The sequence below is a fragment of the Fringilla coelebs genome (assembly GCF_963513975.1).
Source record: "Fringilla coelebs genome assembly, chromosome: 1".
NCBI lineage: Eukaryota > Metazoa > Chordata > Aves > Passeriformes > Fringillidae > Fringilla > Fringilla coelebs.
The window spans coordinates 22,405,795-22,432,932 of record NC_140028.1 but is presented as its reverse complement, the minus strand read 5'-3'; the positions used below and the strand labels follow the sequence as shown (position 1 = coordinate 22,432,932).

At 39.2% G+C, this 27,138-nt stretch overlaps 1 protein-coding gene across 1 annotated transcript in view; it reads left to right on the top strand.

Annotated features, from left to right (window-relative positions):
- The window catches only part of VPS13B (vacuolar protein sorting 13 homolog B), a 430,474-nt gene that overhangs the window by 389,817 nt on the left and 13,519 nt on the right, over positions 1 to 27,138 (top strand). The window contains 15 exon segments of the mRNA XM_084211579.1: positions 3,123 to 3,278; positions 4,605 to 4,868; positions 5,019 to 5,102; positions 5,256 to 5,431; positions 5,906 to 6,076; positions 6,744 to 6,945; positions 8,122 to 8,310; positions 8,749 to 8,895; positions 10,116 to 10,390; positions 11,913 to 12,040; positions 12,626 to 12,825; positions 15,338 to 15,456; positions 16,604 to 17,418; positions 21,617 to 21,793; positions 22,782 to 22,952. Of these exon segments, the coding sequence (XP_084067705.1) occupies positions 3,123 to 3,278; positions 4,605 to 4,868; positions 5,019 to 5,102; positions 5,256 to 5,431; positions 5,906 to 6,076; positions 6,744 to 6,945; positions 8,122 to 8,310; positions 8,749 to 8,895; positions 10,116 to 10,390; positions 11,913 to 12,040; positions 12,626 to 12,825; positions 15,338 to 15,456; positions 16,604 to 17,418; positions 21,617 to 21,793; positions 22,782 to 22,952 (3,274 nt within the window).

Here is a 27,138-nt window from a genome sequence, read left to right as displayed (position 1 = left end):
ATCATATCTTTCACTCGCACATCTAGCTGAAAACCTAAGTACATTTGAGGAGCACATAGAAACATTCTGTGAAGAAGCATGATAAAGACATTATTTTAAAGATAAAGCTTTTCTAGCCAATTGCTCAAGTAAGAGCAATGTCATCTTAATCTGCCTTCCTTGAAGTAATTTCTGTTCCTCTCAAAACAGAAATCCATAATGGCTAAGAATTACAAATCCAAGCCCCAGCCAAGTCTAGTCAAAACAAAACTCCTTGGGTTATCTGCTGGTATATTTGCCCAACAGAAAATGCAGAAATTAAATATTTACACGAATGAGTGCCTATCTTCACATATACAATAGATAGTCTGTGTAAATTCTCTCTAAGCTACAAATTTTTGCTTATCAATGGATTGTATTTCTTAGAATGCTTTGAAGTCTCTTTTTTTGTATCTTAATGCAATGAATTCTCTTTTCTCCTAATATATGTCCCATACCTAGCTAAATTCATTGAACTTTTTTGAACAGAGTCTCTAATAAATTCTCAGAATTAGCATAAAGCTTGATCAACGAAAGAGTAAATGACAATTGTTGCAAATCTTTAGTATCAGGTCACTTTGATACCTGTTTGGTCACAGTGAGGTGCAAATAACACTAAGGTTCTGGGTTTAATCCCTGTATGGGCCATTCACTTAAGACCTGGACTTGATGATCCTTGTGAGTCTCTTCCAATTTAGAAAATTCTGTGAATGTGTAAATCTGTTTTCGGCTAAAATTATGCTAATGTCTGATTACTTAGTTCTTTAAATCACTGCCATTTTTATTTCTTGCCATATGCTTCTGCCACATCATTTTGTGTCATTTGCTGATTATTTCTAGCCATCTTTTCCAGAAATCTCACACTTATATAATCATTCAGAGATCCTTTTTTTTTTGTTTTTATGGAATGCAAAAGTAAACTTTACTTTTGGCTCAGAAGTAAACTTACACAGCACCCAATTCTTGTACTGTTAGGTCATTAATACAAATATATTAGAGATCTTTAAAGTAAATTATGAAGGCTGTATCCTTCATGTTTACCAGTATGCAAATTGCATGTTTGTTAAATAAGAAAATGCCAATAGATTATAATAGCTCTTCTTTATTTTTCTTTCTGAATCTTGAAGTTAAATGCAGACTAATCACTACGCAGAAAATTAGTAAGGTAGCATTTGGGAGCTAATGATTGCTCAGGGAAAGCTGACAGCATGTTCCTTGGGAACGTTCAACTCGTGAGCAAAGCTGTTTATACAGGGTGGGAGACATCCTAGTGTTGTAGCTACATGTAATTACTAATTGTCAATTATGGCATTTACATGACGTCTGTCTTTGGAGCACACAGTGTTTTGTGGGCCTGCTAGCTGAGGCTGACCACTTAAGTACCTTTTCTCATTATTTGGCTGTCATTTCCAGCTACCATTCTCTCCAAAGTAAACAGTTTTCGTGTTTCTCCTAATTTTCATATGTGATGAGATTTATTCCCAGCTGCCTCTGTGAGAAACTGAACAGATTCCAGCCACTGCAGTTGGATTTTTCTTGTTGTTTTCTTTTTCCTTTTCTTTAACTAATGCTTCAGAATCAAAGTGACATGTTTGTTTATGAGTTTGGCTATCCTAGTGTACAGCCTCCCTCAACATAACCTTGTGCACATCCAGATGCCTGTCCTTGCACACACGGGCACGTATCAGCCTTTGTGCTTCCAGCATAAAACTCATCTGAATCTGAATGCAGCAGTCATCACTCTTGCAAATTCAAAAGCCACCCACTGAATGGATGTTATTGTTCTGTGTGTAACTTGTGCTGAGGATACCACAAATTGCAAACAGGCTACCGAGTTGTAATATCTTTGAAAGTTATTGCTGTGGTTGTTTCTTAAAACAATGAAGGAAACCCCAACATCCAGCCCTTCACTAAGTCCAACTGACCAGACCCATGGTGAGTGCTAGCTCTTTCTGGAAACAAATCATGGAAGAACACACTATTTACAAGTTTCAGTTTTTGCTAGTGTAAATAATCAATCTTTGGGCCTGATCCTGTTCTCAATTACTTAAATTAATTAATGACAGATGTCCAAAATCAGAGTGAAATTCAACCCTCAAGAGAGAACTCCCACAAGGCCTTCATATGACTGTTTTAAAGAACTTAAGTGATGCTTAGGCTCTGTGCTGGCCCTCTGCAAAGAATAAATTTTACCCAGAATGCTTATTGCTTTGATCCCTTATATATAACTCACATCCTTAAGTTTGCACAGCCACAAAAGATCTATACAGAGCTAAATAGCCAGATCTTCAGCTGGTGTAAATTTATGTAACTTCATTGACCTACATGGAACAGTACCAATTTTCACTACTCTGGCTTAAAGAATCTCCATGGGACAGAGGTAAGTGCGTATGGTGGGTAAATGGATGAAAGGCTCTTCAAATGATGAAAGACTGTATTGCTCTGGAAGTGATTTAAGTTAAACTGGAAAAAAGCCACTCCTTTTCCGGAATGAATCACATAGGGAGTATAATTACGCAGTTAAATTTCTTCTCATGCAGTCAAGCTTGAACTTACCACCACATTTGTGTAAGAAATGAAATGTTTCCCATCTCTCAGCAATATACCACATTCTGCATTTAACAGACACATATATGCAAGCTGTACAAGTCCCTCTTTATTTTCGAAGGGAAGGGTATTTGTAATTTTCTGTTTTGTTCTGAAGGCAAAAAATCTGGCATGGACCTTTGTTCCATATCACCTTGCTGGTAATAGAATGGGCTTCTAGAACAATTTCAAAGGCAGTGAAGAAAATCTCTTATTTCCTGTTTTATGCTCTCTAGTCTACTTGCCCTTTCTTTTGTGAACAGTTGTGTGCCTGGATGTTAAAGCAGATAATTTATAGAAATGCATGATTCAAAGCCATTTTATGGTATTGTTGCTTCTTCTGATTGTGTCTGAAATCACAGAATTACAGACTGAATGGATCATTCAGACAACTGGTGTGCTTAGCATTGCTGAGGTTTCAAACCAAGAATATTTCTCTGTCATGGGAATTTATATCCTACTGCAAGGCACTTTTTTTTCCCGGTTATGTATTGAAGTAGTAATTTCTTTCTTTCCAGCTGTTACACATCTGTATTGAAGGCTGGGGAAACTGGCGGTGGTCTGAGCCATTCAGTGTGGACAATACAGGGACCTTCATTCGCACCATTCAGTACAAGGGCCGGACAGCATCCCTCATTATCAAGGTTCAGCAGCTCAGCGGAGTGCAGAAGCAAGTAAGGATTTGATCCAGTTAGGAAAAAATAACATGAGTAATTTAAACTGTTGCCTATTCATGAATTAGTCACTTTGTTATTTATTCTCTCCTACTGGGATCTGCAAAAAACAAGTATAGCAGTCTTTTGGGTCTATTTTGGGGAATTTTTACAACCTTTTTCTTCACTTTGGTGTCGATCTTAGCATTTAAAAGCTCAGTTACCAGCATGTATTTTATATGCTCCAGTAAACATCCCTTTGCGTGGTTCATAAGTTCTGACAGTGCTAAGTTACATAATCTCTTGCATGTTTTAAGCTCTCTAGAAACAGATTTTTCTCTTAATTTCTTTTTAAGAAACTGTTCATAATATATTCTGGGTAGTAATTCAGGCTTACATGTTTTTTAAAGTAAAAGAATTACCAGATTAACATTTGAAAATCAGCTGCTGTGCAGTAACTTCCCCTTTACTATCTTTACAAAGAGATGTGTAATAGCACTGCAGCCATTCTGCGTGCATTGGCAGAAGCCAGAGCATGTGGTGGGCAGAACATGCTCAGCTCATGGATGTGGCAGAGCTGTACTGCACAGCAACAGTACAGCTGACCAGACAGGAGCAGTGCCTGGTGTCACTGAAGGCCCTGCTGAGATTTCATGTGGTGGGCTGTAGCTGTGGTGTGTGTGTGTCATGAAAAAAGAAATGATGATGGTTGTACAGCGAGGGTACACGTGGAATGGTGTTCCCTGGTATAGCTTGGAAAAATTCAGGTACATCTCTACAGTAAATAGTTCATGCATGATGGACAGCAGCAATGCTGAGTCTAATCTGATCATTTTCTAGGTGTGTGCACTTAAATACAGAAACAGCTACGGTCATTTAATGAAATTCAAAGATTTAAAACGGCAGACATACTGTGAAAGCTCTGGGTCATTGGCTTGTGATGGGAATGTGAGGTATCTGTAGAAACCTTTCTGAAGTACATCCCTGTGACTGTTCAGAAATGTCTGAACATTCAGAGACCATCACAGAACTCTTAAAATCCAAACCAGAACTGTCAGCCATGGGCAGTACTGCTGAGTTCAGTGGGAAGGAAAGTGGATACGTGTTTCTTTCAAGCGTGGATACTGCCTTTGCAATATTTCAAGAATTTTAATGCCTAGTTTTCTATGAAATTGGACGTACATTTGGCCAATAAAAATAATGTTTTACCAGTCACTGCCTTCAGCAGTGCTTGGGGAAACTAAAGCAGGGAGATTATTCTTCTACAGGTTTTCACTCTCTAATTCAATTTTGACTTCTTTTTTTCACAATTGTTTACATAAGAGCTGTATTTCTTGTGTGTTTTAGATCCTAATCTGTGGAAGACAGACAGTCTGTAGTTACCTTTCTGAAAGTATTGAACTGAAAGTGGTTCAGCATTACATTAGTCAAGATGGACAGGCTGTTGTTAAAGAACACATCAACTGCCTTGCAGCCAAGCAGAAATTGCCTTCATATATCCTGGAAAACAATGAGCTCACTGAGTTGAGCGTGAAATCTACAGGAGATGAAGAATGGTCCCAAGATGTCTGTCTGAGTTCTAAACACACAGAACACAGCACTGTCATTCAGGTACGATGGGAAATGGGTATATGGAATAGAGTATTAAAAATGGCTAAGAGAACTGAGCACTTCACATTTGGACTTCTGCTTGATATAATTAAATAGTGAATGTTATCATCCTGAATAATGTCAGTGTAATGCTGATCTTTCTGCAAACAGGTTCCATCTTCAAAGAGTTCAATTACATATGTGTGGTGCACAGTTTTGACTTTAGAACCCAACTCGCATGTGCAACAGCGATTAGTAAGTACATTTAATGTTTCTGAAATCTAAATGTTCATGCCTTATGTGTCATATAATAAATGGTCAGAATGACCCACTGTAAACATTTATCAGTAGTTTGTTTCAATGGTTGTAATACTGAAATAAAATTGGTGTATTTTTTTCTTTTTGTAGATTGTTTTCAGCCCTCTTTTCATTGTAAGGAGCCATCTTCCAGACCCTATTATCTTACATATAGAGAAAAGAAGCCTGGGACTGAATGAAACACAAGTAATTCCAGGGAAAGGACAAGAGAAAGCACTGCAAAATATAGAACCTGATCTTACACACCACCTGACTTTTCAAGCCAGGTAAAATAGTCATTTTCCTTGAAAATGGTTCATTTGTATGGAAAAGAAAGGATAATTTACACTTGAACTTCTTCTGCATTTTTTTCCGAAAGTGTGCCATGCCCAGAAGGGCTTTGACTGAACAAGCATATGTAGCTGAGATTATATTGGAGGAAATATTAAATTTGGTATAGCTATCCTAAGAACACTGGCACTTGTTTCATTAAACAGTCCATATTCTTGGGTTTTAAAAAATACATTCCTGAATTATCTTGAAATGTTTCTTGAGAATACTAAAAAGGTTTTAGGGTCATTACAGGATGGTAAAAAATCCATCATGTCAATAAATTCTTAAGAACTTGTTGGACATCATAACTTGATTCATCCACGATTACCATGAGAGTGTTCTTGCTGGTACACTTGGGAAGCCTCAGGAGAGAAAATGTTAATGCTAATGCTTGATCTTGTTGTGACTGAGTTTGTTTTCAATGACAGGGAAGAAGATGATCCATCAGAGTGTGCAGTCCCTATCTCAACCACTCTAATTAAACAGATAGCAAGTAAATCCAATCTGGATGGCAACGTCAACCAAGTGCTCTCCGAGTTCTATGGCATTGCCAGTCCTCCCCAGCCTGCATGGCCTTATAATAGGAAGGATTCAGACAGGTAATTCCTTGCTAAACCTTCTTTGTGACTGTTGCATTGCCTTTCCAAATAAACTGAAACCACATTCTGGAAGACTGTATGTGATGAACATTGAATATATTTTCAGCAGTTACATAATTCCTGCATGTAAACTGCAGAATCTGTGCCCAGTGGGGAAAAAAATTAGGTCAGCCTCAGGGCTGCCCTTGTTTACACTGAGAAGATTGCATCAGTATGGATTTTTTAAAAATGGAACCTTTTTTTTTTGTGAATGCACTTTCTTTATTGCAGCTCTAGAGGCTGTTGTTTATTCAGCTGCTGTTTGTTTCAGTAGAGAAACAGGGAGTTGCTGTAGAAGTAGTTGTTGGGGAAACAAAAAGGAAATGTGATTTGATGACTACAAAAGTCACAGGTTTAGCTCTGTAAGACAGTGGTAACTTTGTTAAGCCATTTATTAATTGACTAAATTCAGGCTGAGCTTGTGGAGTTAAAACTATGCCTTTATAGCCTATACCTGTCTAGATCTTTCTGACAGCATCTCAGTGTGTTCCAGAATGATAAGGTAAGAAGTTTTTCTATCTCACAACCAGAAAAGCCTTGCAAATTTCTGAAAAAGACACCTTAGCATTTGTAATCTTGAATTCATTATTCCTTTGACTTGAAGTTTTTGTTTATTTGTTTTTGACAGCAATGAGCAGCTCTCCCAATGGGATAGTCCAATGCGGGTAAAGCTGTCAGTGTGGAAACCCTGTGTGAGAACTCTGCTGATTGAACTCCTGCCCTGGGCTTTGCTTATCAATCAGTCCAAGTGGGACCTCTGGCTGTTTGAAGGAGAGAAGATTCTTCTTCAAGTACCTAGTGGGAAAGTAATTATACCTCCCAACTTCGAGGTAACTATGCCATTCACATTAGCAGGCACGGGTCTGCTAAACACACTGATTCTGAAGAATGGTACTGAAGAATTTCCAGTTACTGTGTCTGTTTGTCTGTTAGTCATATGATGAGGACTAGCAATAATAGGAATTCACCACACTGACTGAGTCACCGAGTGGGTAGCACAACATACTTGGTAGCAGTGTTTGAAAAACAGCATCCTAAAGATGCATACTTAAAAATTGTCCACAAGACACTGTAGGAAGAAGGCCTTCGTTCCATCAGCAGCCTTTTCCCCTTCCTCTCAGTTCAACCAAAGAATCTGCAACGTGGCTGTAAAGTAGCATCCCACAAAGGTTGCTGTAAAGGCCAAGTAAAGACTTTGTGCCAGCATGTCACTTGAGAAATTGTTGACCACAGTAGCAAAATTGCCAGCCTGAAAGGCATATTTGGTTTGAGAGCACTTTATGTAATGTTATTTCATAGGTTTTAATGTTACCAAGAGAAGTTGATAATGACACAGAATGATTTACAATAGAGGAAGATTTTTTTTAGAATGCCTCCCTTCCTTAATTCAGTAACAGATCTTCCCACATGTCTTGGCCATGCACATTTTTTTATTTAATTATAACTCTGATATTCTTTAGTTTTGAAATATTTAAGGTGATTTGACACAGTAGCTTCTTAATTCCAGTAGAGCAATCTGATAGTTCCTCTTTATTCTTTTTCTTTCTCTTCATTTCTTTCCCCCCCATGTATGTCTATTAGTAAACAAAAGGTCTGCCTAGTAACACATCTCAGCACATTTTTTTAAATTATAACTCTGATATTCTTTGGTTTTGAAATATTTAAGGTGATTTGACACAGTAGCTTCTTAATTCCAGTTGAGCAATCTGATAGTTCCTCTTTATTCTTTTTCTTTCTCTTCATCTCTTTCCCCCCCATGTATGTCTATTAGTAAACAAAAGGTCTGCCTAGTAACACATCTCAGCGTAGACTATGGCCTTGATCCCCTGTGAGGATCAGTTCCTTATCCACCTTGTAGTTTCATCTTTCCTTGTACTACATAGGAAGAATCAGAGGGAGAAGGGCAAGAAATTGTATTCACTGCCTACTGGAAACTGCATTTAGAAGTCTAGTAGAAATGTATCAAATTGTGAACCACTGACGATCAGTCCTTTTATCACTTGCAGGAAGCTTTTCAGGTTGGAATATACTGGGCAAACACCAATACTGTGCACAAATCAGTGGCAATTAAACTGGTTCATAATGTGACCTCTCCAAAATGGAAGGATGCCGATAATGGGGAAGTAGTGACATTGGATGAAGAAGGTTTCGTTGAAGCTGAAATTAAGCTTGGTGCTTTTCCAGGTCATCAAAAGGTTAGAAGAAAATTATAATGATTTGTAACTTTATCATGTAAAAACAAAGTCATATAGCAGATAAAACAATCAAATGTATGCAGTGTGAAAGCTTCTCCCTAATTATGTTAATATATGTCCAACATAAAGAGAGTATAAACAATGTATGAAATATAATTTAAATAATTAGATTGCCAAAAACATACTGTGCAACCCATAAAGATAATACAGTATCTCCTGGAAAAAGAATTAATGAATTTTCAATCTTGTTTGGATAACATTGACAGATGCAACTTCAAAAGTACATGATGTGGCTCCAGTTACGAAGTGCATGAATATAGAGAGGATTTCTTTGATTAGAAAGAGAACAGCACCTCTACTGCTACATTTCACTACCTTTTGTGGTTTTGTGTGACTTCATCACAATTTTCATTTCATCATAATTTTATTACCTTACAGTTGTGTGAATTCTGCATTTCTTCCATGGTTCGACAAGGTATACAAATTCTACAGATAGAAGATAAGACGACAATAATCAATGATACATCATATCAAATCTACTATAGGCCACAGCTTTTTATTTCCAAATCCCACTCAGGAGAAGAGGTAAAGCACTGTAGATACTGTTTTTGTTTGTCATCTATGGAAAATGGTTGTTTGTATCTGTAGTTGTGTTTAGATGAGCTGTATATAGCAGACCTTGGAACGAAAATCTTTAGACATAATAATCATAAAGTAATTTATATCATTTAGAATACTGAATCCTGGGTAAATTCAACTCCAGTAATTAACTGTGCTCAGAAATCTGTGCAAGCAGCAAATTCTTGCACATTGCAGAATTAGTTCTGCCTGTTCTCCATCTGTTCAGGCACTAATGGCCATTTCAGTAAAATAGGCAGCGTAATCCGTAGTAGCTGTTGAAAATGTTCTCAGAATTTTTACTGAGTTTGTGTGTAAAAGAGGTATATTGGCCTGGCAAGCTGAAAACTTTTTGTTATCCTTTTGGGAAGATTCCAGTTATCTGAGCAAAGCTGCAGAACTAGAGATGTGCCCAAAGTTTATGTATTTCATAGACTGCATGAAATTGTGAATATCAGTTTTCTAATAATCTCACAGAATATTTAAGGACTAGCTTGCAGGAACTAAAATGTATGCATGGTCAATATATTTTAATCAACCATTTCTACATATTTATTGAAGATTACATTTATAGTAAAATATGTGGAAAGAATTCTTAGGGTCCAACTTAATAGAAGAGCTGGCAGATGAACAAATTTTTAAAGTTCCTGTTTCTGTATTGTTTTCTTTCTGCTTTAGTTTTCTTCACATCGGTATCTACGGTTGCGCATTGCACATTTTGTGGCAATCTAAATATAGGGAATTGGGAGAATGCTGAGGCTAAAATCCATTCTTATTTTTGTAACCCTACATGGATTTTGTTCACACATTTGTGTTACAGGAATGTAACTTGATTTTGATAGAGCTATGTTGTGCTACTGAGAGCTGACTGTAGATCACAGAATTAGAAAATCACAGAAAGGCTTGGGTTAAAAGGAACCTTAAAGATCATCTAGTTCCAAACCCCTCAGCATGGGCAGAGACATCTGCCCCTGGAGCTGCTTGCTCAGGACCCCCCGATAGCTGTGCTGCAAACCTGTACCCAAAGGCAGGATTTGGCCAAGTATCCTTTAATGCAACGCTCTTAGTGCAACCTTTAGTTAGTTGTGATCATGGGCTACTTGAGAGTGTTCTGTGCAAAATCAACATGAATAAACCTCCTTTTAGGAGCCAGCATACCATGCTACCACCCCCTTTTTCATTTCCAGGACTTCCACTGCCCCGACAGCACGGTGTTCAGCGTCGGCCCGGCCGGGGCAGGCTGCGCCGAGGCGCCGAGCGCCGTGCCCTGCTGGGACCTGCAGTGGGAGCCGGGTGCCTCGGCGGCGGGGGCGTCCCTGGGGGACAGGCGCCTGGTGCTGAGCTTCGGCAGCACCGGCAGCCGCCAGCTGTGGAGCCTCCCGGCCGTGGTCAGCGCGGAGCTGGCGAGGCAGAGCGTGGCGGTGCCCACGGGCGCGCGCGCCGAGAGCGGATTCTGCACCAGGTACTGGGCGCTGGGCGCTCTCCAACAGCCAACTTGGCTTGTTGCTGTCAAGCCTCAGCTAGTCAGAAAGCGTAAGAGAGTAATGCAAAAGTCAAAAATTACACATGCCCCCCATATGTAAAGGCAAGTCTTACTTTAATTTAAAAATTGTTACCTTCTGATGGTTTTGATGCCTTTATTGTGAATGATTTAGTGATATGACCATGTACAAGTTGTACACTTTTTAGAATGTATGGCCTGCTATTTTTTTTCTGTGCCTGTAAATAAGAGCCTGAAAAGCTTATATTGGGGAATTAAGGTGTTTTTTTAGTTTGTGAACAACAATTTAAGAGTTCAAGGACAGCATGTAACCATGCAATACAAAAATTTAGGTTTTGCTTATAAAAGGTAGACATATATTTTTATAAGCATAATAAGAGGATAAAGAAGAAAAGACAAAAGGGATGAAACTATTTTGAGATTACAGTAAGGAAAAATTTCAAGTTTTAAAGCTTGAACTGTGCAGTTGTGCCTTCTATTTACAAACTTATGGAACCAGCTGGTTAAAAATAGCAGTCCAGTAACTTGTCAGATGAGCAGCTTCATTTCTTGAACCTGATATCTGAATCTATTCATGCTTGTACTGGTACGAACAAGAAACAATCTGCTGAAATTAGAGAAGCCACATCAGTATATATTACCAGAGAGGTGACTCTTCCCTGAAGTGCTTGATATTATTCAAACCCTCACACAGTTCCTCTGCTGAGTCCAAGAGGTGTCATTTTGGATACTAAAGATTCTCACACAGACTTCAGATTTTAAAAAATTTAATGGAAACAATAAGGGAAGTATTCCTTATCATTCTGCCACAGGCATAGAGAATCCCATGTTTCTAATCTGATTTTCAGATTTAATGTCATCATGAGGTTAAGGGTTTTTAGCAATAGCCAATAAATTTGCTAAAGAGAATAAAACAGAATGTATGTTTATGCATGAAGATATTTTATGTAGCTAACGAGTATAACTAAATTAATTTCATCTCATTTTGGAAACCAGTGTAGTGATGATCCATAACATTAACATTTAAAAGAGCAATAGCATTGTGGATCATTCCAGGGGAGCAGTCATTTAGATTTGTTCAAATACTTTTCATATGTACCAGAGAAGTATCCATGCAAATTCTTCTGGAAAATTTTAAGGATTTATGTTGGAAATTTGGGCCTACAATCTCATGCTTTTAATTTAATATAAGTCTCTGCTGGCTAGAGCTCTCATCTTGTAGACACACATGTTCAGTTTAACTCATGGGTACTTTCCATGAAGCAATTTCTTCTCTCATGTTTTTTAGGCTATTTCCACATGTTCTTCTGTTGAAGTGGGGATGTGTACTTGCCTAAATATAGATAAATATCTATGGACTTGGAACTTGATAATAAAGAATCTTACAGATGCTAGTTTTGAATGGTTTTAATTGTTCAGGGTAATAATATGTAAAGATTTCCTCCAAAACAGGCATACTCCAATATATCTGCTTCTGTTTTAGAGCCATAGCACTGACTTATCAAGAGCATCTTGGCGTGACGTACCTAACGCTCACAGAAGATCCTAGTCCTCGTATAATTATCCACAACAGGTGCTCCATTCCATTGCTTGTGAAAGAGAATTTCAAAGGTAGGTACTGTGCAATAATTAGAAACAGTGCACTGTTGTAGTATAACTTATCTCACTGTATCTCCAGTCCAAAATTGAGTTCAGTGGGTGTTTTGGTTGTAGCAAGAACTTGATGCCCTCACGAAGGTCTGTCTCAAAGTGAGAGACTCTGGAAGCTGTTGGAGCTAATTGTGAGGTCAGGAGCATGAACTTAAATATTTGTCTCTGGGCCTTTGGGTCTCCCTGGTTCCAGCTGTCAAGGTGACCCAGCTGTAGGAAATCAGTGGAGTTTTGCTGACATCAATTCAATCCCATGGAACATTTCTATTTTCTCAAATTTGCAAATGTAACAAAGCATATTGTCAAAAGTCTGGTTGCAGTAAATTATTGTAATGATCAGCAGAATAATATTTCTGTAAAACTTTGTGAAATAGAAAGAGAAAAGGAAAAAACCCAAACATAAAATATTCTAAGTAATAGAAAAGCAATGTTTTAATTTATTATTATATTTCAGACAGAAACTTTCTCATTTGAGCAAGCATGGATGACTTTTGATTTCATACAGGTTTTAGAAGGCTCTGATCTTTATATTTTATAACATTTCAGATACACCCAAGTTTGAAGTTTACTGTAGAAAGATTCCAGCTGAATGTTCGGTTCATCATGAACTTTACCATCAAATCTCCAGCTATCCAGACTGCAAAACAAGAGATTTATTGCCCAGTATTCTCCTGAAAGTGGTGTCATCTGATGAATTAGTAAATGAATGGAGTGATGTTGTGGACATCAACAACCAAGGAACACAAGTAAATCATTATACATTACTTCCTAATTCACACCATAAATGGTTGTCTTTCTGACCTGCACAGTGCATTGTTCCTCTGCAATAAATTTATCCTTTCTATTGGTTTAAGGGGTTTTATTTAACTCCTGGGAACCCTCCTGCCTAACTAAGCCCCTTCCTGTGGAAGTTTCATAACACAGACTATCTTCTCTACTGTCTCTTTTTGAAAAATGCTAGATTGAACATAGAGGCTTTATAACACTGATTTTTTTTTTTCACTTTTTAATCAACCTGGTGTTGCCTGGAAAAATCAGTCTTGAAAATTTCTGGTCTCTGTAAGCAAAGAATGCCACAGGATCCAGGAAAATTTGGGGACTTAATTATCATGGGATAATTTTCTTAATATCTTGTAGGAATCATCACGGTCATTCTCCCTCTGTGTCTTTACAGAAGCTACTCATGTCTTTCTAAAACAAAACAACCCCTCCCTTTTCTTGCCTTCTGTTATTTTTCTCTGGATTTTGAGGTAAATGAAAGCTTCCTTGACTGGAGTAATTCTTTTTGATGGGAATTTTTTCCATCTTTGAAGTCATTAGTTTACATGGAATCAACATAAACTGCTTGGCTCTTTGAAAGAAATACTAGTTTCAGATGTTTTCCCTGGGCACGAATCACAAAATGCTCTTGATTATTGAGTGTTATGTTATATAGCAAGTAGTTCAGTTCCATTCAGCAAGCCAGTCAAGCAATGCAAGGTTTCGAATTTCAGTCATTAATGTTATGCCAGACCAGGGTTCTTTATAAGTATCTGGCTCCTAGAAGGAATTAGATGCTAAGACAACATTTGGGGATCATTGTCTACTTGAACAGCTCTCCAAAAAAGTATAGCCTTCTGTTATTGAAGTTTTAGGATGTACATGTTGAAAATTTTCCCAGGATTTCTAAGTCTATCTTTCTCTTTGAAAACAATGAATATAAATGAATAAGGAATATACTAATAGTGTCACATACAATTCAGTTCAGGTTGTGAAATAAGTGGGATTTAAAGGATCTTAGGTAATTTGTATTTCTTCTGTGTAGTCACAGATAGGTACTTCTTTTTTCTATTAAAAAGTAAATTTAAAATTACTTAAAACTAATATCTTAATAAATATTGAAGTGTTTATCATCAGAATCATCTGAAGTTGGAATTTAGAATGACCAATCTTCAAGATCAGTGGATGTTTATTTAGAATAATTAGAGTTTTGAAAATTCTATACATGTCCTTTTTTCTCCAATTCCATGTAGGACTGTGAACCTCTTCCAGACAAGCAAAGGATTAAAACTGACATGTCAAAAGTAGAAATTCTCTTATATGTAATTGTCAGAAGAATAAGAAATTTGATTAATGAAATTTAATTATCTGTACAAGGTTATTATGAATAGCCTAACAATCAGTTTAAGTGCTGATCCTACTAAACTTCTAATTGTTTTTGCTTCTAGTGATTTCTTAACAGCAATAAAGATTCTTCAAGAGAAATAGCTGTTTGTTTTACCTGTGCTAGCCCAATATCTTTGTGTTATTTCTCAAGTTTGCATTCCATTATATTATAGCTTCTGTCATTGCAATCCAGTAAACAGTTGTGTTGATAGTAACCTTACAAGAAAAGCCAGCTTGCTCTAACGAGGACTGTTGTGAATTTTCCAAACCTTTAAAAGATCTTAATCTTTTATATTCTGGAGAAACACAAAACTTGCACGGAAATATTGCAGAATTAAGCTCCAAAAGCAGTACATCACTTTTTTAAGTAGGATATTCCTAAAGACAACTTGTCCAGAGTGAAAGTTTGTACACCTGTAAGCAAGACACAAACCTGTTGTCAAATTCCCATTTTTCCTACCTTTTTAGTTGTTTTTTGCTTTCTGGTAGATTTTTGCCATTTTCTTGTGCTGACACCTTGCCTGTGAAGGTGTTCTTACAAATCAGTTTAAATGGCTTAATAATGTGTTCAGTCTTCAGTTGTTAATGCAAGTTTTCATGGATCCAAAATGTTCCTTACTTTTCAGTCTTCATGTGTTTGACATGATACTATCAGCCATTCATCCACCCAGCTCTGAACAAGGGCAAAGCAACATAATGTTAGTTTAGGGTTTATTTTCTAGAGGAGAAAGTGGGATTTTTTTTAGAGCTCCAGGAAAATGCCTTTCTGCTTAATCCAAAATCACAAATTAAAATTTCCTCTTTATTCTTCTCATATAAACTCTACCCTCCCCAGCACATCTTGCTTTTTTTCTGGAGAAGTGTCTTATTAAAATGTATTCAGTTATGCAGTTGAACGATGAGAAGCAAATTTCATCTCCCTGAATAACTGAAATATTCAAAGTATCAGAGCAGTTACTTTCTGAATCACTGAAATCTGACTTTTTTCCTGAATAGTATCCTGATTTGAGTAAAAGATCTCAACCAGAAGGCATTAATAACATTAATTTAATTTATGACATTAAAAATAGTGATTTTGGTTACATTCCATGTGTTTTTAACCCTCTCCTTTAGATTGTGTTCTTAACTGGCTTTGGCTGTGTTTATGTGGACATCACCCATCACTGTGGAACAATAGTCATAACCTTGGCCCCAGAAGGAAGAGCAGGACCTGATGGTATCAACCTCAACAGGTACATAAAGCACATAAAAGATGAATAAAAGCATTGCTGGGAGCTCAGTCAGCTTTCTAAGTGTTAACTGACTTAGAAACTTTAAGTTAACTGTTTGTTTTGTTTAATACTGCTGCATGTTCTGTAGCATATGTTTAGACCATATGGCTTTGTATATCACAGTCAAAAAGGACAATCTAACATCAAAAGTCATGTCACTTTAGGGTATAAACATTAGATGACTGGTACAAAAAGAGGATCTGGACTGTTCATTTTAAAAAAATAGACTATTTCCATAGTAATTAATTTTGAGTGTTTTCATCAGTTTAAAATTTATTTAGCCAGGGCCTGCCATCTGTAATCTTACAAGCTCCCAAAGATTTAATATGCAAGAGCTGTAGAAATAGCCTTACAGTTAGTAATTAATCATGCTTGATTATAACACCCTTCTTTAGAAGATTTCTCCACTTCCATAATACACCAGAATCTGGTCCTCAGCTTCATTCAAGTGCAATTATAATATGACTTATTTCTCAGCTGCAGAATCTTGGCCTCCGGCAATCCTGTTACAATTAGAGTGGAATTTGTTGTACTGTTTTTATTTGCCTTGTAATTAAGTATTAATCCCCAAGCAACTGGTCATCAGCAGTACCTGACAGTCCATTTGCTAGTTAAACTTGGCAGTGGGCAGTTTACATTGCAGGGGGAGGCCCTCAGTGCCATCAGTATAAAAATACTGCAGTGGCTTCATTGGAGGGCACTCACTGTGTGTGATGTGAAATGATTATCTGTAATAGTAACCTTCAGTGAAACATCTGAGCCTGTACCTGAATCATCAGAAAATTGTGTCTGTGATGTGTTTCAATATCTGTTTCTCTAAAATATAATAGGGAATTACTGTGTAGATAGAGATGTTCCTGTCCAAACTGTCCTGAATGAAAAAGACAACCCTGGTATAGATCTGTACTGTCCTGTTTCTTAGAAGACCTCCTGGGTGGTACTCACTGTGGTGATTCAGGGTGCCAGATCCCAGTAATGTTAGCAGGACTTGCACAATGAGCTTCCCACGTATTACAGAGAATGTCTCTCGATAGCTCTTTGAGCAAGCGAGATGCCAGGTGAGCTCAAAAGACAGGAAGTAATAAAACTTCTTTTCTCTCCTGTCTAGAAGCCAAGAGCAGACCCTGTCACTGAAGTTGTTCATCAGTCAGTTGAGTCTTGCTGCATTTGATGATATTACAAACCACAAAGTGTCATCCGAACTCCTGCGTCTCACAGCGGACAATGTTTTCCTCCACATGGCCCCAGCCAGCAGCTCCCTGTCACAGGAGTTCCAGCAGGACTCTGTGGAAGGCCTCCCACAGTTTCATAGTCTCCAAGTGTATTGTGAAGACTTGCAACTGGACAATCAGTTGTACAGCAAATCCAATTTCCATTTTGCAGTCCTGCTGTGCCAAGAAGAGAAAACTGAAACCGTGCAGTGGTCAAGAATGAACAACCTCATTGTTTGTAACAAAGATTTGGAAAGCTATAAGGAAAACTGCTTTATTAAACTCTGTATTGCTTTTTCTGAAGAAGAGAATTTCATGTTTCACGTGAATGACTTCAGCTTTGAGCTCAAACCAGCTAGGCTGTATGTGGAAGACACCTTTGTTTACTACATTAAGACTTTGTTCGATACATATCTTCCAGAAAACAAAACTGCTTGTAAATCCAGCAATGCTTCAGATACCATCCTGATAGTGCCTGAACAAGTGAGAGAGCATGCAAGAGCTTTAGTCAAGCCGGTGAAGCTCAGAAGATTAAAAATACAACCTGTTAATCTCCTTGTCAGTATTCATGCTTCATTGAAACTGTATATAGCCTCAGACCACACCCCTCTCTCCTTCTCGGTGTTTGAGCGAGGACCCATCTTCACCACGGCCAGGCAGCTTGTGCACGCCCTGGCCATGCATTACGCTGCTGGAGCCCTTTTCAGAGCAGGTCAGTGCTTTTCCTTAACAAGCAGCATTTTCATTGGTACCAGGATTCTGGGACTGTCATTCAAGATGAGTACCCTGGATGTTAGCAGTACAATTTTTGTTCTCCTTAGACGCTGTTTGATAATGATACTTTCAGACACCATTCAGGTCCTGTCATACAACAGATGGGAGATAAAATAGCTGAGCAGACACCAGTGAAGATTTGTAACATTGTGCTAAACATTAGCCAGCCACCTGAAACCCTGACCACAGCATAAAAATGTATTCTAGCTGGCTTAGGTTTTGTCATTTTATATTATAGCACTAGTCAGAATCAACCCACATTCCTTACATAAACTCCCCAAAACAGTGTTTAATCAAATTATTCAGCATGTTGCTCTGCGTTCAGAAGTAAATTATAGGCCTGAATGTTGTTTTGTTGTTAAAACTCCTTTTGGCTGCAGTTTATGATTAGGAATCTGTCTTTCTTCATACAGCCTTCAATCTAAACTGGCACACAGATGTTTGTTGTCCTTTGATCCAAGAACTATGAAGTTTGCTGTTAGTAACTTTTTCCTATATAGGATCAATAGCAAGCAATTAGTCTTTTTAAGTTATCAGGTATATTTTGTTTTCCATAAATACTAATGCAGAAGTAATGAAATCTGGCTTCTGATGTGTCTTGGTGCAGCACAGAATTTGTGCCTGAGACAGAAGGAAGCTCCTCCATGAGCACACGCAAGTAACAGAGCCCACACTGAAACGTGGGGTTTATTTTCCTGCAGTAGTAATAGTCAGATTTTCTGAGATCCTGATGCTTCCATTTGGACTGGAAGCATAGCTGCAACCTAACTTCTGTGCACACTTTCCAAAACTGTACATGTGTATTTCATCTATTTATAGATGCTGACATTGTGTTTCACTGCGTGCATACCTGACTTGCACTGCTGATTGTGACAACAGTGTGCACAGTTTTGCACCAGAACAGTGTACCAGTTCATTATTTTCCTGCAATATTATGCTTGCAAAATTTGCAGGTTTTCGTTTTTGCTACTTGTTTGGATTTGTTCTGTAGTTAAATCTCATTGTACAGAAGGGCAGATCTAGTTGCTTGGTAATTAAGAGTGAAACTGTAGCCAGATATGGTCCACAGTGTAAATGCTTCTCCCCCATCACTTGCTCTGGGATCAGTGATGTGTCTGAAATCAAGCAGATTTAGGTATTAAGAACTGAAGTTTGCTTTGGTGGAACTTCTCTTCAGGAAAATAGATATGCATATATACTTAACTCCCACTGGAAGTACTACAACTAAAATGTATTGTTTGAAAGGTGTCACCATGATTAAAATGGTGAATTGTGCTGATTAATGTTTGGTTTAGCAATGAAAATGGTTTATATTGAAGACTTTGTGACACTTGTCAAAAGAGCTGACTGTGTCAACAAAGTAAAAAAGGAAGGAAAAAATCAAGCAAAAAGCTTTATATGATCTGCAAACCCTGAGGTTTTTTCTCACCATTAGCACAGTTGGTCTCTTATGGAAGAGGACCTAGTGCTCCTGCATTTTAACTACATTAATCTGGAATATGGGTTGTTTGACCCCCTTCTGCTCACCACTGTTTCATGCATAAATCATTGGTAGCATCTGCACAGACAGCCTGCCCATACAGCCATACCTTATACTCAGGGATATACACTCTCTTGCCCTTAGCTGTGTGCAGGACCACTGCTGACCTGTGGGAGAGAGCAGTATTTGCCCCAAAGCTTGCTGAAGGGGGTGCATCAGGTTGCCCTGTGTGTTGCAAAGGAGTGGTCAGAATCCATTAAAGCCATGGATGGGGATGGAGACCTCTGTTCAAGTATGCTGGTTAGCATTGCTTATCTCAAATCAGCCAAACCTCCAATGGAAATCTCTTATTCTTTTCTAATTAAGTTGTCCCTATATAGAAGCTAATCCAAAATACACTGGTACCACATCTAACCCTATAAGTGCCTATAAAGAAAATTCAGCGGCTCTCTGCTAATACAGTTATATTCATTTCATGTCAGTGGATATAATTACTATGCATAAGTGGGAAATGGTAACCTGACATGATACTGTATTCTGCAAAGTAAAGTGCCACACAGAGCTTGTGAATTGAGGGATTGTTCCTGGTTCCTCATTCTCCTATTCCTGACTTACTCCCAGGACTTCTTGCCTGGGTTGGGCAGTCCAAGCTGGCAGTGAGGAGCCATTGGGCTTGCTCTGAGCATTGGCCAAGGAGGGTCACCCATGCTGCAGGTTGTACATTATTCCCATACGCTCTCCCAGGGTGAGCAAGATCCACCCAGAGCTTCTCAAACCTGACAGATAGGGACAGATTACAGCAAACCCTCCCTGACATAGCAGGCAACCCCTCAGTTTTGTGTTTAACTGTTTTCATTCCTGGTTTTTATCTGTTTTCCGTTCCTGAAATGCTGGCTGGCCCAGCAGGCAAATGGAGCTGGAGTCCCCCATGTCCCAGGCTGGTGGTGGCTGCTGGGGATGTTGCAGGGCACCAAGGCACTAAGCTGCAGTGTCCTGTAGCCACTTGCCATGACACCACCGTGTAGGACTGTCAAGAATATTTGAGGGGGGGAAAAAAGGCTCTAAGGAATTATTGCAATAATATTGATCAGAAAAAGCAGAGAAACATCTCTCCCATGTATACACACCTCCCCCACCCCTCCAGCTTTTCAGCACTTCACACAGTGGCAGAGATAATTTATTAAAAATCCTACAGCAGGCCCAACCTGGAGTTATGGCTTGGTCCTGGCAGGAAAGGACTGCCAGGGGATGCTCCTTTCCAGGACAGCAGGGCCACAATGTGTGTTGCTGCTCTGTTCACTGCAATGCCGGTAGCACTTGGGTTTTGTTTTTGTAGTCCATCCCACCCTCTCTCTTATGTCCACTCTGAGTCCTGCTTTTCATATGACAAGTCCTAGAGTTCTCAAACTGCCAGAACTGAAATGTGGGACAGATTCAACAAGAATAATAGATTTTTCAGGAGCTTAGAATGATAGTATGAGATTAATTCATTTCATATGAGTAACATTTTCTCTTCTGTTCAGTTTCATGATTCAGCCTTCCACAGGAATGACTGGGAGGGGTTAAAAGAAAACAAGAAAAGCATCTGGATAGCAGGAGTTTTCAACGATGAGATGGGAATGAGGAGGGCAGAGTGCCGATCAAGGGCCCTCATGGGAGAGCAGGAGGCCAGTCTGTCCATCCTTCAGTCTCCTGGCCCTGTCACACCTTGTGCACTCTGACAGTGCCAGCTGAAATTCGTGGTACCAGGGCTCAAAGACCAAACAGTTCCTGTTTCACATTTATTGCCATTTCTAAATTGCTCTCTCTGGGCTGCCAAAAAAAGAGTTATGCAGCACTGTTTCCCTAATAAATCCGCTGCCTACCAGCCTGAGAAAGACAAGACCTGCAAATAGCTTTCCAGCAACAGATTGCTGCGTGCTCAGCCATCCAGCAAGCTGCTGGCAACCCTGCGTTTATATAGGAAACCAGATCTGCAGATACTTCTCCTGGGATATGCATAAGGAATACTCCCCTATGAGTAACCTAATCAGCATGTAGATGTCATTGCTGTTTACACAACTGTACTGAGCAGAAGACATTTGTCTGGCTTTCACTGCGCTCTGAAAGAAAATGATCAGCTTAGAAGGGTTGGGGTGGATTTAAAATAACTTCTTAAGCACTTGTCAAAAATCTGCATCCCTTTTCCTAACACTCCATCAAGCAATTGACCTGCACACTCCCGTAAAGCAGTACATTGTATCAGTGTAAACTCCCTGTCACAATTCTATCACATAAGGATGTGAAATCACAACGCTGCCTTATAGTGTCTAAAACCAACCCAGCCATCTGAGTTTGCAGTCCCATTCCTCTGTAGCTGTGAGGCTCTCGCATCCGCCTCCCTCACACACTTTTAGCAGAAATACGGGAAGCTCCTGGAAGGAAGTAATTCTAAAGCTATTTGTGAGTTTGCCAAAAGGATTTCTTTGATTTACGAAGTATGAAAGATTGCCATTTCTGAATTCATAGTGGATGAGTTATTTCCTGTGTTTTGCTCAAAGGAAGTTCATAATGCAATGAATTCTAGTGTGAAAAAGATAATTAAGGAATAACCTTTTCACAACTGCTGCTTCTGCAGTTTTTGCAGCTGTAACATGTGTCTTGTTTCTCCACACAGGCTGGGTTGTTGGATCGTTGGAAATCCTTGGAAGCCCAGCTAGTCTGGTGAGAAGCATAGGGAATGGCATAGCTGATTTCTTTAGGCTCCCCTATGAAGGGCTGACCAGAGGCCCAGGAGCATTTGTCAGTGGAGTTTCCAGAGGAACAACATCGTTTGTAAAACACATTTCCAAAGGTAGAGCTTTCACTTTATTACTCCAGCTACTGCTTTGTTGTCATGCATTGTTAAAGTTTTAAGCAATAAAATCTGTCCATCCTTCAGTCTCCTGGCCCTGCCTTGTCTTGTGCTGCTCTGACAGTGCCAGTTGAAATTCCTGGTACCAGGGCTCAAAAACCAAACAGTTCCCATTTAGCTAAGCTAAGAGTATATGTGACAAGCTCACATGCAATGTCTCATGTACTGAACAGATCACCACTTTACTGCAGTGCATGAGAATGTTTCAGAAACTTCAGAATTTTAAACCTCCCAGTGGGAAATAGATACTCACTCAGCAAGTATTTCATGTGATAACTGCAGAAGTATTAAAGGTGTTCTGCACTTCTGCTAGCCATCAGAAATTCTACACTCGGTCGCCTCATCATATTTATTATTAAAAAAAAAAAAAAAAAGAAGTAGATACAGTTGTCTCAACTGTGTGAGTACGTGGATGGGATTTGACAGTGGGGCTGGCCTGCCATGGGAACAGGAGGAGCTTTTCCCTTGCAAAGCCTGTACAAACAGTGCCATCGCGTGGCTCCAGCCGCCGCACAGACACAGCGGCTGCCCCGGCACAGCCGGCTGCTGCTCCGCGCCTCCGCTCCTGCCTCCCGCAGGACGCGGCCTCACAGCTCCTTCTGTAAATATTTGTTTACCTCTCCATCACCCCCTCTCCATTTAGATTAGCCTTCCACAAGTCAGGCAACTGGAGAAGGACGTTCAGATGAATTTCTGTTCCCACCGACCAGGCAAACCTGGAGCAGGCTAATGTAAAAGGCGTGACACGGGCCATAGCAGCAGCGTGGTGATGCTTAACAAATAGTAAAGCATCTTACACATGGGTGACTGTTCACTTGACTTGCTGCTCTGCTCATAAGCTCAGCATTGCAGTGAGGCACACAATGTCTCCGTGGTTTAAATGAAAGCATTTTGATCCAGACCCAAATGTATATCTCCATGCATTTAGGTACACTGACGTCAATTACCAATCTGGCAACAAGTCTTGCTCGGAATATGGATAGGCTGTCACTGGATGAGGAGCATTACAACAGACAAGAAGAATGGAGAAGGCAGCTTCCAGAGAGCCTGGGAGAAGGACTGAGACAGGGGCTCTCTCGTTTAGGCATTAGCCTTCTAGGTAATGTACTATTAAATATCAAGTTAAGTGATAATACTGTTTTCTAATCTGTGCACTAGCCTTTTCTAACTGTGAGTTATAATTTCAAATTCTGGGAATTTGGTGTCTTCTCGTGAAAAAGCCTCGCAGTATGTATATTAGATACTGTTTATCAAGATTTACTAACTTTTGTGTATGATTTTTGCTGATAAAATAATTACAGATATAGAATGGGTTTGCACTTTCTTTGTGAAATAATATTTTCATTCGTACATGATGTAGCTCTAAGCAGGAAAAAAAGAATAATTCTGCAGCGTGACTTGTAACTAATTCAACACGAGGACGTCATCATGCTGATGTTTACTTTCCAGTGAATTATAGGAATGCCTTCTGAACCTGCTTGTTTTTGCAGCACTGTAGATATCAGAGATTCTTGGGTTTGTTTGAAAACCACTTCAACTTACTGCAGATGTTAAGTAAGCTTTGATGAGGAATTCTGCTTTTACAAAGAGACTCAGATCGTCCTGATTCAGTGTAATTTTATTCATCAAGCAGCGGAGTGGTTTGGTTAGAAGTGAAGATTACTCTATCCATTTCAAAATAGCACCTAAAATTTTGAAAACTAACCCGCACTGGAAAAATTCTCTGCGAGAAGTTTTGCAGTAAGGGGCTGGATTTTCTAGGTTACTTCGACTTGTCACACAGCAAAGGAATGCAGAACTGTATTGTTTGGCAGAGTTCCTCAGTATGTATTAAACAGTATGAATCTCTTAGAGATCAAAGTGACCAAAAGCAGTCCAGTGCAAAAGGTTAGAAGTGCTGAAGCTTGAAAGGATTTGTCCTGTTTCCTAATCTTCAGTAGTGTACACAACTCCTAAATTTGCAACCGCAACCCTGAAAGCCCCAAAGAGGAAGTGGTAAAAATGTTACAAGTTTGGGTTAAGTTGCTGGGAATTATTTTAAGCAATAACATTAGATTATGTGAAGCACTGTCATTTGATAATGCCTGTAAACTGGCAAGCAAGTGTCCTGGGAGAAATGTGCATAAAGGAGAAATTCCATATATTAGTAGCCACTGTCCCAATAGTAAGCTGTTACTGGTGTTGCAAATCAAAGGCAGTTTGGAGGAGGTTTTATTTTTCCCTCTTGTTTTATTGGGCTAAGGGCAGTCAGGTTGAGTTGCTGGATAAAAGATTATACTTTTAGAAGCACTGTGTCAGCCTGGTGTGTATGTGCTGGTGAAATGGTTTGGGGATTTTACCTCACTTATTAATTAAACATCAAGGTAACATGGTGTCTATATCTCCTTCACTGACACACCAGAGCCCTTCAGAGCTAAAAACATAAGCTGTACAGCCTGGAGTAGAGTAAAGCTTTGACGCTTTGGCTGTATCAAGGCAAAGTTTCTGCTGTTCAGGAAAGCTGGGAACTCCTCACATACATGCACAAATGCACAAATGCACCGTTCCTGCACCTCCCCGCACGCAAGGATTCTGTGGTTCGTGGCAGTACACCCGAGTTAAAAGGAAAACAAAAACTAGAGCTAGAATTCCAGTGCCCCTGATTTCCTAAGAAATCAGATTTCGTGTTAAAAACTTACAGCTTCATATTAGCATTTAAACAGTACTCCTCCACAAGCTAGGGTCTTGTTTTTATTCCCGCTGTTATTGTTTAGCGATTGCTCCCTGCTAACTACCTCTTTTCTTAGCAGTGGAGTCAGTGAAGCACCCGCATAAATAGCTACAGTTACTGTAAAGCTGGATGTGACAAGTATGGAACTCTGACTAAGGGAGAAATCAGAAATATTCCACTACATTGTATCAGTTTTGTAATTGAACATGATTTTTTAAAAGCATGTTTCCTCTGTATAGGCAGCAGCATTCGTATAAATTGTGTCAATTCGTATAAATTGTGAATTATTAATAGACCTATGTTTCAATTTCTACAAACATGTCAGAAAGCTGCTGCTGTCCTGACCATTTAGTGTAAAGAAGATTGTGGCTTCCCCAAAAAAAAAAAAAACAAAAAAAACAGTCGTATTTGAAGTGATGGTATCGCTGTGCTGCTTTTTTTCCCCAGCGCGTTCAGAATAAACATGAACATGCTTACTCTAAAAACACTTCAGGTTATTTGTACATAAAAGCTGCAGTTATTTTCCTTCACAAGGATGAAAGGTTTGATGAGCACAGAAATGCAAAGAGGACAACTGTAGGAAGCCGCAATTTCTGTGGCTTTCTAATGGTGAAATTGAAGAGTGTGAAGGAGATTTCTATGATGGTCACAGCACGCTCATGTTCGTAAAAGCCATCTGAGCCACGCAGGCAGCGAAGACAATGGCAAATGTAGATTTTGTGCCTAGGTGAAGTCATGTAAGAGTCCTAGGTTCACCAGTATGTAGTGGTATCTATCCAGAATGTAGAGGTGCCTTTCTGATTTTTGTGAAAATCTGGCTCACGGTGGCCCTGATTCAGCAGAGCACTTAAGCATGTGCTTAAGAGCTTTGCTGAATCGGGGCCAAAATCATGTACTCTCGTCTCCTCCTCAGTGCAAGTTGTTCCCTGTGGTACATTCTTAAGTGCTTTGTCCTGTCTCATTTTAAATGACTCAAGCACTGTCAGGGTGTTGTTTGATTTGATTGTTATCTTTGGCCAGCTGTTGTCTTCTTTTCTAATTTGGGGGAGATTTCTGGGTCATTTTAGTAACACTTGTGCGTGAAAAGAAGCAACAGCTTATGATAGGTGTGTTTTTTCTATGTTTAGGCAAAAATGCAGTGAAATTGTTGGTAAAATATTTAGATGATTGACTCCCCACTGAGGAACTATTTTTACATTTTGTGTGACAGGGTCAAACTTTAAATATTAACTTTTAAGCATGTAAAAGAGACTGTTGAAACTATCGGCTGCATTTTCAACTGCTGGTCCTAGTGAAAAATATTATATTGAAGTGGCTGCCTTTAGGAAGTTGAGCATATCTAAATAACCAAAAAGATGACAACTATTCAAAAAAGTTATTTTTTACAGTGGCGGAAGTGCTCAACATTTCAGTTACTCCTTTGTGCTTTTGGGCAAGTGGATTGACCCATATTGCCTGACAGTGTAACTGTCCTGGTAGAGAAGGCAAAGCCTGGGTTTCCGAAGCTCAGATTTTTGTTATTACAGGTGGTGGTGGCTGTTCTCGCTGTACACTATCACCGAGTCAGGGCCACTCTGTGTTTGCCTATCTACAACACAAGATAGCAGAAGCCAGTGCTAATCCTGAAATTGTGTGCTATTCCACACACTAACTGTGCAACTACATTAATGCATGGCAACAGGTGCTTTTTTTCTTTGAGCTGTATTTTTCTGTGATGTTTGCTGTGATGAGATTATGCTTCAGCCCTGTTTTTGGTGTGAAACACTTGAGGCAGTCTTGAAAGACAACAGAGGAAAGGAAGCAAAATGGCTTCAGCTTGGGCAGCTTCCAGCCTCATGGCAAAACATGGCCAGTTTCTCTTAGTGGGGGATTTTTTCCAATTATGTCTTACTCTGAAAGAGTTTGTCACAAGCAATCCGAGTTTTGCCAAGGTCTGAAAGCTGTGCTACGTTCACCAAACTTTGTCAGTCTGCACATGAAGCAGTTGCTGCCCATAATCAAATTCTTCTTGAAGTAATCCAGTGATACACTCTGAACTATCTGAATTTTGTAGCTATCAAAGTAACTTTTTTATTGTTACTGAGCAACATGTATTAACCAGAGTGCACCCCATCTGATGTTTAGCAGATGTTATGTTGTTGCTGGAACCTCTTTGGTCCAGTAATGGAAGAATATGTTTTTGTTTTGTTGCTTTGGTGTTTAATTTTATTGAGGTTTTCTTTATACATGCATAATCTGTGTGTACATATGTGGACATGCATATAAAATCAAATGCTTAGGGCAAGAAAAAAAAAAGAAAAATGGAGAATGGTTTCATTTAATTAAAAAAATACTGTTCGAGGGACATTACAGGGAAAGGACAGGGACAGCAGTGGGACACCATGTGAGAGAGAATGAGAGTGGGAAGGGAGGAACCACTACATGTGGTTCCATGCTCTGCTTTCCTGATACCCTACTGAAATCTGGCGGGCAGAGACTTTCTGTGGTAAGTCCATCCCTCAGGGTGCTCCTGCCAAGAACTCTGTTAGAACACAAGAAGCCACAGGGGCACAGGCAGATGTGCTCTGCACAGTCT